This window comes from Copadichromis virginalis, linkage group LG7 (assembly GCF_057382275.1).
Source record: "Copadichromis virginalis isolate Kocher_CV1m ecotype Utaka linkage group LG7, C_Virginalis_male_GT1.1, whole genome shotgun sequence".
Taxonomy (NCBI): Eukaryota; Metazoa; Chordata; class Actinopteri; order Cichliformes; family Cichlidae; genus Copadichromis; species Copadichromis virginalis.
In genome coordinates this window covers 27379128-27398831 of record NC_140624.1, presented here as the reverse complement: position 1 = coordinate 27398831, position 19704 = coordinate 27379128, and the positions used below count along the sequence as shown (strand labels likewise).

Below are 19704 nucleotides of genomic sequence, written 5' to 3'. Positions count from 1 at the left end.
GATCCACTCCTCTACTTCACTGTCACTCCCTGAAAGCTCACTTTCTACACTTTCTGCACATTCCCTTGGTTTCCTTCCATAAAAGGCTTTAACGTCCATGTCCTGTAATTATCAGTAGATTGTAAAGTAAAAAACATTGTGTGCATTTGTATGATCATAGTCAAACACATCTCTACACACATATGCTAATGTATTATATTGCCTGAAAAAAACTGGGCTAACTGCAGTGTTGCCTTGAGGTAACGAATGAAAATTAACAGTTTTACTCTAGAAATAAATTTTAAAAAGTAAAACGAACAATCAAATATACTTCTTAACATATTCATGCACATACAAGTATTTTTATATACACTTATTTCACTTTAAACATGTAAAATAGTGAAAAGATCGTACCTCCTAATGGAGATGTCTCTCATGTAGTGCAGCTTGCAGAGAGCCCCCCCCCCCTCCCCAAATGAAAGTCACACCACCTTCAACTCAACTATTGGCCGGGTGGCATTATTTGACAAAAAATATAAATATAAATAAATAAATATAATGCAAAATGTGAGAGTTTTCAAAAAAAGTGACAATGTGTAGAACAAATTTGAACTTTTGAAATTTTCACTTGTAACATTTTTTAAAATTTTATTTATTTTTATACACACACACACACACACACACACACACACACACACACACACACACACACACACAGAGAAAATAAATTTATACACAAATGTGTCCATATTGAGAGCTGCAAAGTTGTAACTCAAATTTCTTATATTTATCTTTTTTACTACTTACAGTCACAACTCTGTGATTACAACCTCTCCAATCAGTGACTATAATAGCATAAATGAACTGTAATATATGTCATCTTTGGAAAGCAGAGTTCAATTTCTGTGGCCACTACAATACTAATACAATACTCTGTAGACTGACGAGACAAAAGTTAAACTTTTTGGAAGGTGTGTGTCCCATTACATCTGGTGTAAAAGTAACATCATACCAACTGTTGGGTCTGCGCTTCCACAGGCCCCGCTGGTTCAGAAACGTATTCCCGTTAACAAAGCAAGATGAACAGCTCAACCGGTTTTTCACATACTAGCAAGGGAAGGATCTCAGAGCAGCCCTTCTGCCCTTGGTGACAGACCACTTCAAAGAACCAGCTTCCCCTGCAGCCTCTTATTTCTGTGACACACAGTTTCACAAACACTCATTGTAAACCCCCCCCTATGGTGTCAGGCACTAGGCGTGTGTGTGTGTGTGTGTGTGTGTGTGTGTGTGTCTGGGGGTGCGTTTGTGTGACCTCCTGCTCACCAAAGGGTAATCTCCCCCACCCTGTATATGGCTTAACCCCTCTAACGTTCTCACCATCTCACCATACACAAGCACAGGTGAGGTCATAAATGGCAAGTAAAACATCCTCACTAAATAAGAAAGCAGAAACAGAAGCTTCACATACGATGTCCCTGTAGTTAAACACTATAGCCTCCCCCACCTTTCAACAGGCTGGGGAGGACGGTCGTTAAGTGATGACGTGACTAACCCTACTTCCGGGCCTAAAGTAGTCTGTGTTTAATATGGCTTTTGTGTTGTTAACATGTTTAATGTTTTGTATTTTCTTCTATTTAATCTCAAAAAGCTCCTAAAACAGTCAGTGATCACTGTTAACCTCCCTCGGCTTTTATTACCGCTAATCATTTATTTAAGCTGAGTTTTTAAAACCTTAGGATGTAACTACAGCCCAGCCCATGCAGCAGTATATGAATGACTAACCTCGTATTGTGGATGGATTATCTCAGTTGTTCTCCTGGCTGAAGTTTGGTCCTTTTACAGCATCCTGCCATGCGATTACATTTGTTCCTGACCACCAACAACACTCACGTTAACTTTTATCGAGTGGAAAAAAAGTTATCTTGTTTATATTATGCTAACATAGCTGTGTTGCTAGCGGCCACGTAGCACATCATTATGTACCAGCTAGCCAAACTTCAGTAACCCTACAAACGTCACTGCTGTTTAGTTTTCTGTCTTCATTTATGTTGGAAGTGATAACAGAGCTATACGTTTTAATTTGTTTCCAAAACCCCGCAGTCAGGACATGCTATATTGTATTTAGATAGAAGCTAGCGAGCTAACTCCCTGCTAACTTCTAACTCCGTTAAATGTCATAAATTCCATTTTCATGGATGCCTGGATGTTAAACTCAATTGTTACACCTGGTAGAGCAGAACGCTGATCATTTTATTAAAGATGAAAGACTTTAGACAGTTTTTCAACTCTCAGTAATGCCATAGTGATCGTTTGATATATGGACCTGCAGCGGAGTTTAGGCCCAGAGACGGCTAGTGACGTCAGACTTAACGACCGGATAGAAACAAAGGAAAGTCCTTAATCATATAGTTTGAACCAAGACTTACAAATTTAAGTACAATAATGGCAACATTTAACAATTTGACTCTAACACCAACAGTAAAATGTGGTGGTAGTGTGATGGTCTGGGGCTGTTTTGCTGCCTCGGGACCTGAAGACTTGCTGTGGTAAATGGAACCATGAATTCTGCCATCTAACAAAACATCCTGAAGAAGAATGTCCAGCCATCTGTTCTTGACCTCAAGCTGAAGCGCACTTGCGTTCTGGACAATGATCCAAATCACACCAGCCAGTCCACACACACTGGCTTAAGAAGAACAAAATGAAAACTTTGAAGTGACCCAACCAGTTATTAGGTTTAGTACTAACCAATGAAAAAGACAAACACTCTATACCAAGAGTGTTACTTAAATTGTAAAAATGTCTTCCCTCTAATGTCAGATGTTACATTTGAGATGGAAGGAGAGGAATATCCCAGTGGGAGTTTCCCCCCAAAGAGGGACAAAGGACCCCTAATGATCCTCTACCTAATCACATGAGCCAAGGTGTGAAAACGGGTGTGGGTCACAGTCAGCCAGGGTTTCGGGTGAGCTCATTGTGAAACCTGGCCCCACCCTATCATGCGATTTCCTGAGGTCAGATGGCCCAGGAGGTGAGTGGGCGTTAAGGCGTCTGGGAAGGGATCTCAAAACTGGATTATAGATGGCAGACAGTTGGTGTCGTAAACCACCACCTCTGTTCAAAGATGGTCATTCACAGTGGACATAAATGGCTTCTTTCACTCCTCTTTCAAACCATCTGTCCTCTCTGTCCAAAATGTGAACATTGGCATCCTCGAAAGAGTGACCTTTATCCTTAAGATGCAGATGGACTGCTGAGTCTTGTCCTGTGGAGGTGGCTCTTCTATGTTGTGCCATGCGCTTGTGAAGTGGCTGTTTGGTCTCTCCAATGTAGAGGTCTGGGCAATCCTCACTGCACTGTACAGCATACACCACGTTGTTAAGTTTGTGTTTAGGAGTTTTGTCTTTCGGGTGAACCAGTTTTTGTCTGAGCGTGTTGCTGGGTCTGAAATGCACCGGGATGTCGTGCTTGGAGAAAACTCTTCTGAGTTTCTCTGATACACCGGCTATATAGGGGATGACAATGTTGTTGCGTCTGTCTTTCTTATCCTCCCTCGCTGGTGTCTGGTCTTCTTTTCTGTGCATCTTTGCTGACTTTACATGCGTGTGTTCCTTTTTCCCTTCAGGCTTAGAGGGAACATTTTCTGCCCAGTGGTGTAGGGCCCTAATTACTCCAAGTTTGTGTTCCAGAGGGTGATGGGACTAAAAGAGGAGGTACTGGTCCGTGTGTGTGGGCTTCCAATAAACGTCAATGTTGAGGGTTGCCATTCTCTTCAATGTGCACAGCGCAGTCCAGGAAAGGCAAACAGTCGTCCTTTGTGTCTTACCTGGTGAACTTGATGTTTTTATCCACTGCGTTAATATGCGCAGTGAAGGATTCCACTTCTTGTGTTTTGATTTTGACCCAGGTGTCGTCTACATATCTGTACCAGTGGCTGGGTACTCTCCCTTTAAAAGAGCCAAGAGCCTTTCTTTCCACTTCGTCCATGTAAAGGTTGGCTACAATTCACAATGAGCTCACCCGAAACCCTGGCTGATTGTGATCCACACCAGTTTTCACACCTTGGCTCATGTGATTAGGTAGAGGATCATTAGGGGGTCCTTTGTCCCTCTTTGGGTGGGAAACTCCCACTGTGTTTAAATCTGGGACTCTCCACCATTTGACCCTTAAAACTGAAGAAGCTTCTCGAATGAGAGGTGAAACGTCTTCAAGCAACTTAAAGAAGTCCAGACGCTTTTCTCTCCAAGCTCCTTAGACTACGATGACCTGGATGACCGAGAACCTTCACAGACACATGAGTTTAAGGGTAAATCTGTGTTGCTGAAAATAATTGCATTACTAAGAATGAGACATATATACATACGGATGAAGACAACCTAAAATATAATGCCTCTAGGTAAGGCTGTTTCTCTTTTCCTTGGGTCAGTTGCATTTAAGTGTGTCCTCTCTATGTCCAATGTCCTTGCATGCAGCTAAGCTGGTTCTCAGGATATGACCTTGCTGTTGCCTCTATTTCCTATTAAACATCCTGCTCTGAGCTGTGGAGTGCAGGAAACAGGCCACAGATTCAGAGGTGTGAGCTCCTCCTGTCAGTGATAAAATAATCTAAACACCCTGACAAACTGAGCTGCAGTAGGATAAAGAATTTTCAACTGTAACTTCTCCATCTTATTTTAGCCGCTTCCTTTAGAGGAAGCCACAGTAGCTCATCTTCATCCTTCTCACCCCATCCCCTGTATCCGCTCCTGTAATGCCAACACTGCCATGTCCTCCTTCATTACATTCATAAATCTGCTCTACCTCTTTTTCTCCTGCCTGGCAGTTCCATATTCAACACCCTTTGTCCAGTTCTATGAAATGACATAAAAAATGCATTGTTAGTCTGAAGCATTTAGGTATGCGAATGCCAAGTGAGAGACTGATAAAATCATTCAAAAAAAAAAATTACTTCAAGTTATTGCTGTTAAAAGTGGTTATACAGGCCACTGCATCATGTGGTGTACTTCATCTTTCACACACTGCATCTACACCTTGGCTTAGTTTCTTTTAAAAAATAAAAAATAAAATAAAATGCATGATGAGATATGTCAAGTGTTAATCTCAGGTTATTTCAATAATCTGTGCGAATTGTGAAGGACACAATGATTTTTTTGTTCTGATACATAAAACCTCAGAACTGAAAGATTGTGTACTTTTCCACTGTCGCTCTTCTGCATAATTTCGAAACAATCTTATCTCCAGTTCTTTCTCCAAACTGCACAACCTGAGCCATCCCTCTGAAAGAGTCATTTTGATTCCTATTAGAGCTGCACGATTAATCGTTAGAAAATCGCGATCTCGATTCATACTTATGTGCGATCTCATTTCCAAATGACAACGATTTTTAAAAAAAAGAAAGAAAAAAAAAAGACGACGATTGTATCGCATTTTGATCCGGGACGTAATCTGCATGAAAACAAGCGCTCACTCTTCCTGCTCAACAAATGACAAGGGCGGAGCCTTATACCACGTGATACAGAAGCTGTGCCGTGTGATGCTAAAATTAGCAGGGAAAAAACAACGTTGAGCACGTCAGGGATGACGAGAAAGTGACAGGAGAAAATCCGCCCCGGTCAACCACCCAAACATCAATAACGGGAACCTTATACAGCGCTTCCCTATACACGTCGAACTCCCGCAGGCACAAAGAAATTACGGAGGCTATCACTTATCACCTGACCAAAGATATGGCTCCCATCAACACTGTGCAAAACGAGGGATTTAGGAAAATGATCAACACCCTAGACAAACGCTACACAGTGCCGTCCAGCAACTATTTTTCTATTGTTGCACTACCTGCTCTATACACGCAGCGTCGAGCAACGGTGGAGACGGAATTTCAAGCAGTACAACATTTTGCGGCAACAACAAAACGTGAGACATTTGTTGTTTTTATGTTTATTTATTGTTTTTATGTTCAGTCTCAACTGTTACGAAGTTGATGTGCAGTTAATAAGTGCAATAAATATTTATACTGGAAAAGAAAATCGTGAGAGAATCGTGATCTCAATTCTAAGCCAAAAAATCGTGATTCTCATTTTATGCAAAATCGTGCAGCCCTAATTCCTATCCATCCCGGTCGCTTTTGGCACTGCCACCAAATCAGCAGAATCAGAACAGCCTTTATTTGGATAAGTTTGTACACACAAACGAGGAATTTGACTCACCCTTGTTGGCATCCTGTTGTCACAAATCGCCCCTGATACTTTTCTCCACCCATTCCACCCTGCCTGTACTCTCTTCATTTCTCTTGTACACCAGTCATTGCTTTGGATTGTTTACCGCTTCCTCCTTCTCTACATCTGTTTCTTGCAAATTAACCTTTCTTCCCTCTCACTCTTCTTTACTCTTGATCAGAGTATGCCTCCACCTCTCCAGGCTCCCTTCCTAGTCAATGAAAACTCCTGCTGGTCCACATCTGTTTGTTAACCCCATTCCTGATGCAGTCCCATTTGTTACACCAGCGACACATCACACCACTGTCTTGCTGTTCTAAGTGCATATCCTGCAGCACCCTCATGCACTTCTTGGTAATTCCTGACTCCTTCAAATCTTCTTCAGCAAATCGTGTGATAAGGTTAGGATATATAAAAGCAGAATAGGGCAGAACCTTCAGCTTCAAGTCTCTTCTTCTGTGGAACCAGCCACCACTTGGGACACAGGAGACAGACGTGCTCTCTATTTTTAAGATTAGGCTTAAAGCTTTTGACAAAGCATATAGTTAAGCATATTAGATAGAGCCCCGCCTTAGTTGCTGAAATAGGTCTAGGCTGTTGGGGACTTCCCATGATGCAGTGAGTGTTTCTTCTTCACTCAACAACCCCCTCCCCCTTTATTGTGTGTTTATACACCTCTCTGCATTTAATTATTAGTTATTACTAATCTCTCTCTCGCTTCCACAGTGTGCCTTTGTCCTGTCTTCCTTCTCTCCAGTCAACTGGCCGCCCCTCCCTGGTTTTGCTGTAGGTTTCTTCCTGTTAAAAGGGAGTTTTTTCTTTCCACTGTTGCAAAAGTTCTTGCTCATAAGGGGTCATTTTCTCAGTATTTCTCTGTATTATTGTATTATTCGACCTTACAATATAAAATGCCTTGAGACAACTCTTGTCGTGATTTGGCGCTAGTAAAATTTAACTGATCTGAATTCAGATGTCAATGAGAGTTCAGAGGTAAATCCAAGGTGACCGTCTTGAGCTCTTTACTAGTTCTTTGAAGCAATTATGAGCAGTTTCAGTCTTGTGATGTCACACATGATCCTGCTAGAAAACAACTGCTGCCAGTGAGTGCAGTTGCCATCATAGCAAGAAACAGATGGTAATGATGTGAGTCACATGCTATGGCATTTAGCAGTCACCAAACCTAAATACAACTGAATGCCTAGAAGAAATTTACAAGTCCGTCCTAGACTGGCAGTCCTACCTCTGACTTGATTTCAACTAGTACAGCGTGCAGCTCCTTCATGCTCCTAGTTGGGACAAACCAGCCAAGCATTCTCCACCACCCTCAACATTTCCAACCCTCTAGTACAGTTCCACAGGGATGAAGAGTCAATGCAAAGGAGCAATTTAAGCTATGTTGGGACCATGTCTAGGCCCTCCACATTCCTCATATACTTTTCAAAAAGTTGATTCTGTTCATCTGGACGTAGCGTTTTCAGTGGGAGAAACATTTCATCATTCATCCAAGTGACTTCTTCAGTCTCAGCCTATGCAGGTTTCCCCAACCTTATATAGAGTACATTTGCAGATGAGCAGAATAAACCTTTTTGGATTTCCTTACCTGGATAATAGAGCACGCATCAAGATACTTTAGGGGTTTTTCTTTTTTCTTTTAACCTTTAATACCCTATGGGCTTTCTGGGGTTCCTGCTTGAAAACATCATGCCCAAAATGAATTGAATATTTCTCTAAAATTATAAACTCCATTTTCAAAAAAAACAAAACAAAAAAAAAAAAAACTATCTTGGTATTAAAGCTAACACATGTGAGAAATAATCATGTAAGCATCACATCAGATGCAATTGTGTCAAAATAACTGAGGATGGAACACTGAAAAAAATATGAAAAATTCTTTTTCTGGACTAATGTTGTTGGTTTTTTTTTTTAGCTTTTATAGCATATAAACCCTTTGAAAATATGCTGGAGTAGACCAAAAACTGAATGAATCAACATATAAACATTACCTGTGGAAAGAACAATGCTGCTGAAGTGACACAGAGCAAAGTTACACAGGTTTAATTAGAGGCTAAGCTAAGCATAGGAACAATTTGGCACCATCTGTGAAAGTTGAAAATTTTGTTGAACAGTATAACTTAGGTCATTTTTGTAAAACAAAAAGCGGACACCCCACTGTACACAATGGTAGACTGGTGCATAATGCATCTGTGGATAAACAAACGAATAAGGTAGAAAAGAGTGATTTATGAAACTACTCTTGAAGCTGGGAGAGGGAGCTATGCAGGAAATGTGTTTTTATCTGAGTTTTTTTTTTTTTTTTGGAAGCCAGACAGAAAAGGTAAGATTAAAAAAATATTAGCATAAATTCTAACGTGAAGCATAATTTTGGTCTTCTTTTGCTGCTTTTTCAGTGAATTTTGGTTGGAGTGTGATAAAACTTGTGGTTTTGAAATATCCGTGAAGACAGCAGAGACATTGTTTGTCTGTGTAGATCCGTGTAAATATCACTGGGTGAATGTGGGAATCCGCACTTTGTGTTGACATCTTTTCGCAGAATCTGTCTACCTGTTGTTGATTGTTTGTTGTTTTAGCTGTGTTTGGTGGTCATAAAAATGGTTTTGTGAGAGTCTGGCATTTCTCTGGATACCAGGTGCTGCTATGTTAAGTCTATAGTTAAATCACAGACCTGGCGGCACAGCCCATGAACCCCCAGGGACAAAGGGGCTCAACAGATTATTTAATCAGCTATCTGTTAATCAAAAGTAAGTAAGTAAGTCAGTTCTTCCTGCTCTGGCTGCAAAAACAGGAATCAAGCATTTGCAACAACCGGCAATGACTCTTTCATGTCGCTGTGGAAGAACTGTGCCCACTTTTCTTTGCAGAATTGTTTTCATTCAACCACAAACATGAGTAACAAAGGTTTCCGGAAAATGGTCAGTCTGGAAATAAAAAAGACTTGTTATCATGATAATAACTCTAGACATAACCACGCAGCCCTCATTAGGCCATTACCAATATAAATTAAATCACTAAAATTAGAAGCTAATCAGATATGAAACCAAATAGAAAATTTCTAACCTCTGAAACTTTCAATATAACCTCTTCTTCTCTTATTATATTTTTCTGTTTTTTTAAAACCAATGTTTATACACATGACAAAACATAACCCAGTGCTAAAGGTAGAACAAAAGTAAGATAATATCTGTACATTTTGTTTTGGGATTATGGAGTCGTGCAGTCTAGAACTGATAACGTCTGATATTTATACCAATGAACTGAGCCAATGTAGTGCTCCATTCAGGCAAATTCTTGTTATATTCTGTATTCCAGCCTGACTTGTTAGTATATGTGGAAACTTCTAACTGCTGCCTATTTAAAATTTTGAAGTGTAACAGGTCAGTGCAGGCCCTTTGACATAAATTACCGACTTTGAATAAAAGGGGAAGATGAAACTTGCTGATGGAAAAGTGACTTCATAAAAATACTAAATTACAACAGAACAAAAACACTTCAAATTTTAGCTTACAGTCACTTTCAGCTTACTTTGGTTTTAAATGTAAATTAAATATGGATCACAAAGATCAAGCTAAAGTACTGTGGGATTTCTTGTTTGAAGTCAGCTCACCTGTTCCACACAGTGATGTTGGAGATCTGTAGAGCAGGTGTGCTTGCATGAAAACGGGTAAGGTCTGACAGAACTGGAGAGCTCATAAATCGAGGTCTGGGACGCCGAAAAGATCCCATTATGGAAGCTGGCTGCTGTAGAGAGAGGGAAGCGCAGCTGAATAATCAGCATACTAAAACACAGTTTCATCATTTTACAAATATACAAAACTGATCTCCTTGGAGACAGGCGTGAATCTGAGATTAAAACATTCAAAGGTGATGAGCGCATTTAGCTGTGGTTGAGTTGCACAGTAATACTTGTATATAGAACTGGAAGATTGCATTGTGACTTTGCTAGCATGCAAAGGAGGAAGAAGGTGAAAGGTGCTGCAGCTAAACACCACATCTCTTTGAGGTTCTGAAAGTGGGGAACTTGCATGATGGATGCTCAAATAAGATTAGGCTAACCAGGATATTTTGATAATGTATTATTATGTTGATCTTGATTCTTTCAAGTTACATACTGGGAATACTCCCCTGTTCTAGGCTGCTTTAACTTCTGTTGATAGCTGATGCAGCAAAGCGGCTTTAGCTACATCGGCTTTATTTAGAACCAGAGAGACAGACTTCTATCAACCCACAGCTTCCTGTGCAAAGATACAAGATCAGCCTGTCTCTATAAAATGCAGATCTCCAGGTACTCTGCTTTCCAGAAACTACACAGACTTTCTTTCATTGGATGTAGCCCTTTTTTGTTGGTGACATGTCTCTCTTTCTGTGCAATTTTCCACACATTGTACAAATCAGTTTCTTGTGCTATGACTCATAGTGCTTCTTTTTTGGCCTTAAATATGACCCCAAAATGAGCCTCTTGTGATTCACAATTAAAAATTAATTAACAATTAATTAACATGATGACCAAGAACCAGTCTGCAACTATTGACCTACACTGCAGGTACATGAGTAAGGAACCAATGCAACAGGAAACACCTGGGCATTTAACCTGTCAGTTCTTTGAAACTGGGCGCAATAAACACAATAATTTATCAGAACAGTAAAAGGCATGACAACAATTCATCTAGTTATATGAATAATTCAATTATTAAATAAAATCCTACACAAATATTTTGGTTTGATGATTCATTTAACGCGCAGCTCTAACACGCTGATGTGCTAAACGATGGCAACACAAGCAATTCACCCAGATTTGCAAGTAAGAACAGACCTGCAACAGAACTGTAAAACTGTATTGAGGAGCAACATGTAAATAAAAAGTCTGACAACAGTTTTTCAACAAAAACACTGACAACTAAACATCTAAAAGATCCTTCACAGTTCTGAAGAAAAACTAAAATCTGAAATCTTGGAAATCAAAATTAATTTATACCAGGTTTATGTGGAGACAAAAGCATGAGATGGAGAGAAAAGAAGCATCATCTGTCAAAAATGGTGGAGACAATGTTGACACTGGCATGTATGGCTGCCAAGAGAATTACTGACCTAAAGCGTAGTGCAAAAGCAACACAAGAGTTTCTCAGAACAGTGACTTCAGTTACTCTTAAAAAAAAAAAAAGTACCTGGTACTACCACCTAATGGAAATCCTTAAATAGCTGCAGCTTCATCCATCAGGCTGTCAGGAAGCTTAACTCCCTCCCGATTCTGCCCCCTCTCCCCTCCACGGTCCTACTGAACTCTGTCACACACACACACACACACACACACACACACACACTCTCTAACTCACTCACTGGCCTGCACCAGTTACCAGTCACTTTGTGGAGCATTGGACTGCCACTACCTCATAAGACTTTGTTGTTACACTATCTCTTACCGTACATTACCAAATCTCCATTTGCACTATTTGCCCATTTGCACTACTCTGCCTGGTTTGCACTCAATGTCATTTACTCATTATATTGTATATTGTATAGCTTTCTTGTTATATGTAAAAATTGTATTGTATTTATTTATTTAAATTTTACTTTTTAATTATTTTACTTGCATTTTTAATCACTCTTATATTTAAATGTTCATTTGCTATTTTATCTAGGGATTGAGAGTAACGTAGTTTCTATTCTCTGTATGTCCTGTACATGTGGCAGAATTGACAATAAAGCTGACTTTGACTATTTAATATTTTAGTAATCGACAGTTTCATCAGTGCTGCTCTTGTGTTATCATTCTTTTAGTTCAAAGTGGAAAATGCACTTGCATTAAAATGGTGACAACTGAGCACTACGGAGTTGTGCATTAAAACGAAACATCGAAACAAAAAAAAAAAAAAAAAAAAAAAAAAAAATTGCAGTGAAAATTAGTTCTGTCAGCGTTAATCTCGTTAAAATGACATTAACGCCATAACATTAACACGACAAATCTCCGTTAGTGAGTTACCACGGATCGCCCGTGCGTGGGGCTGCACGGCGTCAACGTGCTAACAAGCTAACCGCGTTTAGGTATGCCGCGTTAATGCTGTTATGGCATTAACGTCATTTTAACGAGATTAACGCTGACAGAACTAGTAAAACTGTATTATAATTTCCAGTGTGAAATTATAATAAATCATGATAAATCATTGCTGTAGCTACTGTGTGGGATGGAGCACTATTGCAAATCCTTCATCCTGACAGCAGTCAGACTGCACAACCCCCACACAGGGAATATCAAAACACCGTACGCACGCACGCACACACACACACACACACACACACGCACACACACACGTTTATCTTTTGGTAACCTTTTTGGTTTTTGTTTGTTTTTTAAAGTTGATTTAAATTTCCTATTTATTTTTCTAATATATGTCCATTTCACTTTTTTCTTCCTGAACCTTACTGTACTACTAACAAGTGACTTTCCCCAGTGAGGGACAGATAAAGTCAATGTCTAAAACTCCCTTTTCAGTTACTGAAGGCAGAGAGACTCACAAATAAGGAGCAACTGAGCATGGTAGCAGTGAAGGCCTCATTTCAAAGGTCTCAAGGAAAGAAATGCCACATTTGGTGATCGGGCAATTACTTTTAAAATCTTGTTTTGTCCTCTGAAAATCGAGGACTACACTTCAACTTTACTTACATAGTGCCAAATCACAAAAACAGTCTACATCTCCTCTGCAGTTGATGCAATACTTTTGGTTTAACTCTTTGAAATGACGCTGAAACTCTGCACTTCAGTCTTCACTGTTTGATCTAAAATCCGCTGTGGTGGTGGTACAGAGGCAACATCACAAAAACTCTATGACTGTCCCAATACTTAATAATACTAAAATTAACAGTCCATCACTTCTTTTCTTTTAACATCAAATTTGAAAAAACAGACAAACAAACAAACATATTATCAGAAAGAAAAAGTGTAAACATTTCCCACGTGTCTGAAACATAACTGTTTTCTTTGAAATGAGGTCAGTTAATAATTATTCTGCTTTTAATTTTGTAAATATGGCTGTCACGTGTAATCACACTTACACACCCAGGAAATGCAAAATATAGCTTTCCCCAAATGCGAGCTAGTTTCATAGTTGTGTTCAGTGAAAGAGTAATCAAAAGAGTGCAGCCAGGGTTATGGTTATAAATACACAGGCACTGAGAGGTTTGTCGTACTTTGGATGCAAAGAAAGCAAAGGACTTATCTCTAACCTTTGGTCAATGAAAATTAAAATTGCCCAGAAAAGTTTGGGTTTTGGTATCGGTCTGGTGTCTGTGTATTAATCTCTATCACCATGTGAGAAATGATTTAGAACTGGTTGTGTCACCACTGGCAGCAAGAACTGAAATGAATCATGTGTGATAACTGGCAATGAGTCTTTCACATTATTGGCCTACTCTTCCTTTGAGTTTTAATTCAGAAATATTGGACAGTTTTTTTACAACTTGCCTCAGTAACCCATTCACACAACTATGCTTTCTTTTTTCTAAGTGCTTTCTATCTAACGTTCACACACATTCATACTCTGATGGATGCATCAGAGCACAACTTAGGGTTCAGTATCTTGCCCAAGGATAATTTGGTGTAGCCGGGGATTAAAACAACCTTCTGATTAGATGACCTGCTCTACCTCCTGAGCTGTATCCCAAATACTCAACGTTTGACATGTTTGACCAAAAGAAGAACCAAATGGATAACAGCTTATCATCCAGATACATGTGGGAGAGTGAGACGACATTCCAAATGCTTCAAAAAGGTGTGTGCCAGGGACCGCAGGTTGTGTGTGAGAGTGAGACCATCTGTGCACCGTTCACCACATGTGGTGTTAAAAGGATTTGTTGGCATTAACACACACACACACAAACACACACACACACACGTGTGCATGCATACACACGCACGCACGCAGAAGAATTAAAAAGCTGTTCAGTACAACTTGAGCTGTGCTGAATGTCTCTAAACATGTGTTACCCACAGTCAAAATCAACAAGCGTCTATATTTGACAACATGATTCACTCAGGAAGAAATCTGCTGGGTGTCACTGTGTGCATAACTATCACCATGACAATCCATCTGGTACACACCAAAAATCAATCAAAAGGTCAACCCACCTCTACTTCACCAAACCTTCCATCAGATGCTTCCCCACCGTTACATCTTATCAGTCTGTGATGTTGAGTGTAACTTCCTCATCCAACTTCAATGAACAAAACATGCCATAGGCTTGGATGGTATCAAGATATTTTTACACAAACCACCACATGTCAACAGAAGTCAGCTTTGCCTAATGGAACAGGCAACATAGTGAAGAAAAGTGGAAACTCCAAACATTAGTGACAATGCTACTGAAAAAAGAAATATGCCTCCGTCCATGTATTTTGGGTTTAGTGTTCTTTAAAGTAAACCAGCTGACACTGCAAACTCAATTAGGTTGAAGTAAAGATCATTAATAGTTCATTTAAAATAGGCTTTTACAATGACACCAAATCACAAGCTTGTGATTTATGTAAATAAATATCAGAGTCATGGTTCAGAGATATATTTGTACAACCAACAGTTAACAACAAATACATTTCACCAGAAGAGCTACTGAAGATGCAGTTTAGCTGAATTGGAAGCAATTTTAGGACACAGTTTTGCCAGGTGCACGTGGCTTTTGATACATCTGGGTAGACTAACTTGCTGTTTCCAGTCTCAATGCAAAGATAACCAAGTGTTCATTACAAAAACAAACAAAGACATACCAAAATCCTGAAAATATAATGGTACTTATTCTTCTGCTGACCTACAGTGAAAGAATAGCAGTCAGTTTTCTTGTGCTTGTGTATTTGTGTGCAAGTGTTGATTTGTGCTAGCATGACGACTAATCCTATCACAGAAGCCCTGTCATGAGAAAGTACTCAGACTAATGCAATTACAAATCCTGAGAGTCAGAGAGAAAGAAATAGATAGGCATGCTTGAGCCCACAAGACAACATATATTAGTTAATTATCCAGCCAGAAGCTTGTTGATGGCTACTGAAAGCATCTTACTGAAGTGCAATGTTCTAAGGGACAAAAATAAACCAAACATTAGTAAGAAATTCCAAAATACATTCACATTTGTGCACAAAATTGTTGATTTTTAAAGTCATTAAAGATGTCAACCTTTAGGGAAGACTGTGCTGTATCATATTGTCATAATATCTGCAATATACAGCTATACATTTTTACATGATATAAAAAAATGTTAGCAATAACTAAAGCAAGATGACAAGCTAAAGTATTAAACTTCAAGGGAAAACAGTACCTAGGCTTTTTTGTGTGTAACTTGCACAGTGTCACTAAATATAAGGTGTATCACTACCTTTCCAGTCAAATGCTGCTGCCAACACCTTCTTTCAGTAAATTCACACTTCACATTAGGAAATGGGCTATTATTGACAGTAGCTTATGAAAACAAAAGGATGGAAAATGCTCCTAATTTACTTACACTTGTCTGCAAGCTGCCTGCATTAATAAACTTTCTTCCCTATTTTCTGTTACCACAAACCATGTTAAAGTTTAAACTAATATCACCCAACCCTACTCTTTGGGCTATGAAGCCAAAACCCAGGGATCCTTTAATAAATCACACTACACCAACCTCTGTCCAAGTCTAATTTAGCTAGATGACCTATATTTTTGAGACACGAAGTTCATCTGTGTAGAGCTAGAAATCTATCATTGTGCAGGTTTTTTTAGTCATTAGCCTACAGAGTTACACTGGGGAATTGAGTATGTTCCACTGAAATAACTTTTTTCTAAATAAAATTCAATAATTTCCTAGTCAATTTCTTACAGTCTGCCCCTCACACGATCATCACCTGTCTTGGCCTAATGTGAATCATCTCAACAGGTATTAGGTGTTCCCACATTTTCTTTAACCATTAGTCTTTCCAGATCGTCTACATGCTGAACATGGAAGCAGATTTAAAAAAAGGTTGAAAGTCATACCGATTATCCACATACAGTTCTGGTCAGAATTTTATGTACACATCTTCAGAAGTTTTCTGATGACTCTGCGGTGGTTGGATGCATCAGCAGGGATGATGAGAGAGTACCGGGCTGTGGTCGACTCCTTTGTCACGTGGTGTGAGCAGAATCATCTGCAGCTCAACGTGGCAAAGACCAAGGAACTGATCGTGGACTTCAGGAAGACCAGGAAACACTTGACCCCTGTTTCAATTCAGGGGGTCAGTGTTGACATTGTGGAGGACTATAAATACCTTGGAGTACACATTGACAATAAACTGGACTGGGCTAAAAACACCACAGCACTTTACAGGAAGGGCCAGAGTCGTCTCTATTTTTTGAGGCGACTGAGGTCCTTCAACATCTGCCAGAAAATGCTCAGGATTTTCTATGAGTCTGTTGTGGCCAGTGCGATCCTCTATGCTGTTGCATGCTGGGGGAGCAGGCTGAGGGTCGCAGATGCCAACAGACTTAATAAACTGATCCGTAAGGCCAGCAATGTTGTGGGGATGGAGCTGGACTCCCTCAAGGTGGTGTCGGAGAGGCGGATGCTGTCCAAGATAAAGACAATGTTGGATAACACCTCCCACCCACTCCATGACATGCTGGTCAGTCACAGGAGCTCGTTCAGTGAGAGACTGAGATTACCGAAAAGCACCACTGAACGACACAGGAAATCATTCCTGCCTGTGGCCATCTCCCTGTACAACGCATCCACTTAACACACTGTTTGCTGCTACAACTACACATGTTTCTTTTCCAACTATTTATCTATGAGTGACTTATGTATGTATGTATGTATGTATGTATGTATGTATGTATGTATGTATATATTGTACTATTCTTAGTTAGTGTATTGTCTGTCTTGTCTTAATGTTGGTTTAAAATGGAGCACTGTAACAAAAAATAATTTCCCCCAGGGATCAATAAAGTATTCTGATTCTGATTCTGATACACTCATCATGGGCATGAATGCCATGGTAATTTTGAGTTGGCTCCCTTGGACTTTGCCATTGTTCTAAGAATTGGTCAGTCCAATGAGTGCTATCCAAGAGAAATCACCAGTTGTTCTGGACATGACACTAACCAGAATTTAATAGGGCTCTGCCTCGTCAACTTAAAAGCCATCTTAGAATCTTCAGCACCACTTGTTAAAAGATTTAAGTAAGTGTATGTAAATATATCTATATTTTTCAGAAAACTTTATTAATCCCGAAGGAAATTATGTAAATTATTGAGCCTGTATCCATACTTTTGACACTGTGTTGACTAGGGCTGGGCGATATGGCCTAAAATTCATATCGCGATATAATTTGAAGCATGTGCGGTAACGATATATATCACGATATATTCTTTTCTTCTGTATAACGTATTTTCCACACTATAAGGCACACTTAAAATCCTTTAATTTTCTCAAAAATCGAGAGTGTGCCTTATGTATGAATTCTGGTTGTGCTTACTGACCTCGAACCGATTTTGGCGTGCAGAAATCTGTTAAAAAATGTTTTAGTACAACTTTGGTAAGTGCACTGCTTGATGGATTGTCAGAGCATTGCGGCTGCCGTAGTGAGGAGCTTTGCGGAGTAATCTGGGTCGAAAACTCCGTCCGCTTCAGGTCCCAAAGTCAAACGAATACTGAGAGTTAAAAACGGTCTAAATTCTTTCATCTTTAATAAAATCATCAGCATTGCTGCTTTACCAGCTGTAACAATTAAGTTTAACATCCATGCATCCATGAAAACAGAATTTATTAAATTTAACGGAGTTAGAAGTTAACAGGAAGTTAGCTCGCTAGCTTCCACCTAAACATGTTGTGCTACGTGATTGCTAGCGACACAGCTATGTTAGCATAACATTAGCACAGTGAAGCTGGAGGATGAACGCCAACTTTTTTCCACTCATTAAAAGTTGACGTGAGGGATTCTGGTGGTCAGGGACAAATGCAATCGCATAGCATGATGCTATACATGGGCCAAACTTCAGTCAGGAGAACAACTGAGATTATTCATCCACAATACGAGGTTAGTTATTAATATACTGCAACAACATGGGAATAGAACAGCTGCGAGAGAATTCAACATTAATGAATCAATGTTACGGAAGTGGAGGAAGCAGAGTTTTTGGCTTTCCCCTTATTTCAAAAGTGCTTCATCTCTTTGCTATGACTGTCGCCTGGAATAACTTGCAGATGATAATAGTTTTAGCCGCTGTGATGCTTTCGACCAAAACAGGCGCAGCTTGATGACATCATCGACATGCGCTATCGCGATAGAGCGAGATAGTCAAAATCTCTATCGTTGGCCAAATTTATATCGTTTCTATCGTATATCGTTTATATCGCCCACCCCTAGTGTTGACTTCTAAAAACTTCTAAAATCTAAAAGAAATTTAAAATTGTGCACCCAAATTTTGTTTTTTTTAAAGTAATTAAGGATGTATAATGTACAAACATTTCACTCTAGAAAAAGTACGGTTGAAGGAAACCATTAACCTGACACTCATACCCAGGATGAATGCATTTAAACTTCTGACCACAACTGTACCACCAATGTCAACACTGTAGAGGGAGCAGCAGTTTCTCCCAGCAGAACTATGCACTCTGTTATGCAACAAAAATTACTCTGAGGGTGACTCCAGGAATGTGACAAATAGCCAAAGTGTAAACCTAGATTTTAAATTCCCCGGATACCAGTCCATCCACGGGATAGAGCCCTCTGCATTGAGGAAGTCCCAGGGTTAACATATGGATGATCTAACAGTTTAGGGTTTACTACTTTGTGGTATAAGGATGCCACCAGAACCAATACTTACAGAACCTTTGATACCTAAATTCTGAAAATGCAATGGTACGTTTTTGGTTTTTTTGCACTAAAGGCAGCATAAGTACTGAGTAGGTACTTAAGATACTAATTTATACTAACAATTAGTGATAATTGTTAATTATTAATTAAATAGATTAGATTATTATGCTTTTGCAACAGTAATGACATCGTCGGTACCAACTTCGCCTCCTCCATCTGACACATAACAAAGGGACTGCTGCAGATTTTCAGGCAGCCCCTCCCATCACCAGCAGCTGAAGACGTGAACACTAACTCACCAAACCTACACTAACACTAAACCACCACCTTGGAGAGTGTAAAAGGAATTTTGAGGTCAGTAAAGTTCTTGTTTCAACAACAATTAATAATTAAACAGTTATCATAAATGTTAATCTGGCTGGCACCCACATTAATGTTACCCATTTTACTATTATTAGCCATCAGTTAAGTTATCATTAACTTAGCAGCTGTGGCTAATAATAATTTAATTCATTCCAACTTTATTTTATTTACATAGTGCCACATCACACACTACAATAATATGGAGAAACCCCAACAATCAAACGCCCCCCCCCCCTGAGAGCAAGAACTTAGTGACAGTGTCACCTGCTGTGACCGACAAGGGGTGAGTGTAGGAAGAGAGAAGACACACAGTGGAAGAGAGCCAGA

General features: G+C 39.5%; 1 protein-coding gene across 2 annotated transcripts in view; it reads right to left on the bottom strand.

The window, feature by feature from the left end:
- Positions 1-19704, bottom strand: part of LOC146705186 (proline-rich protein 5-like) — a 41526-nt gene that overhangs the window by 16248 nt on the left and 5574 nt on the right. Inside the window, exon 2 of one of the 2 annotated variants that reach the window (XM_085462775.1) lies at positions 9817-9950. In XM_085462775.1, the coding sequence (XP_085318901.1) occupies positions 9817-9935 (119 nt within the window). In that variant the 5' untranslated portion in view covers positions 9936-9950. The remainder of the gene's footprint in view (positions 1-9816; positions 9951-19704) is intronic. The other variant, XM_085462776.1, reaches the window with a different exon arrangement.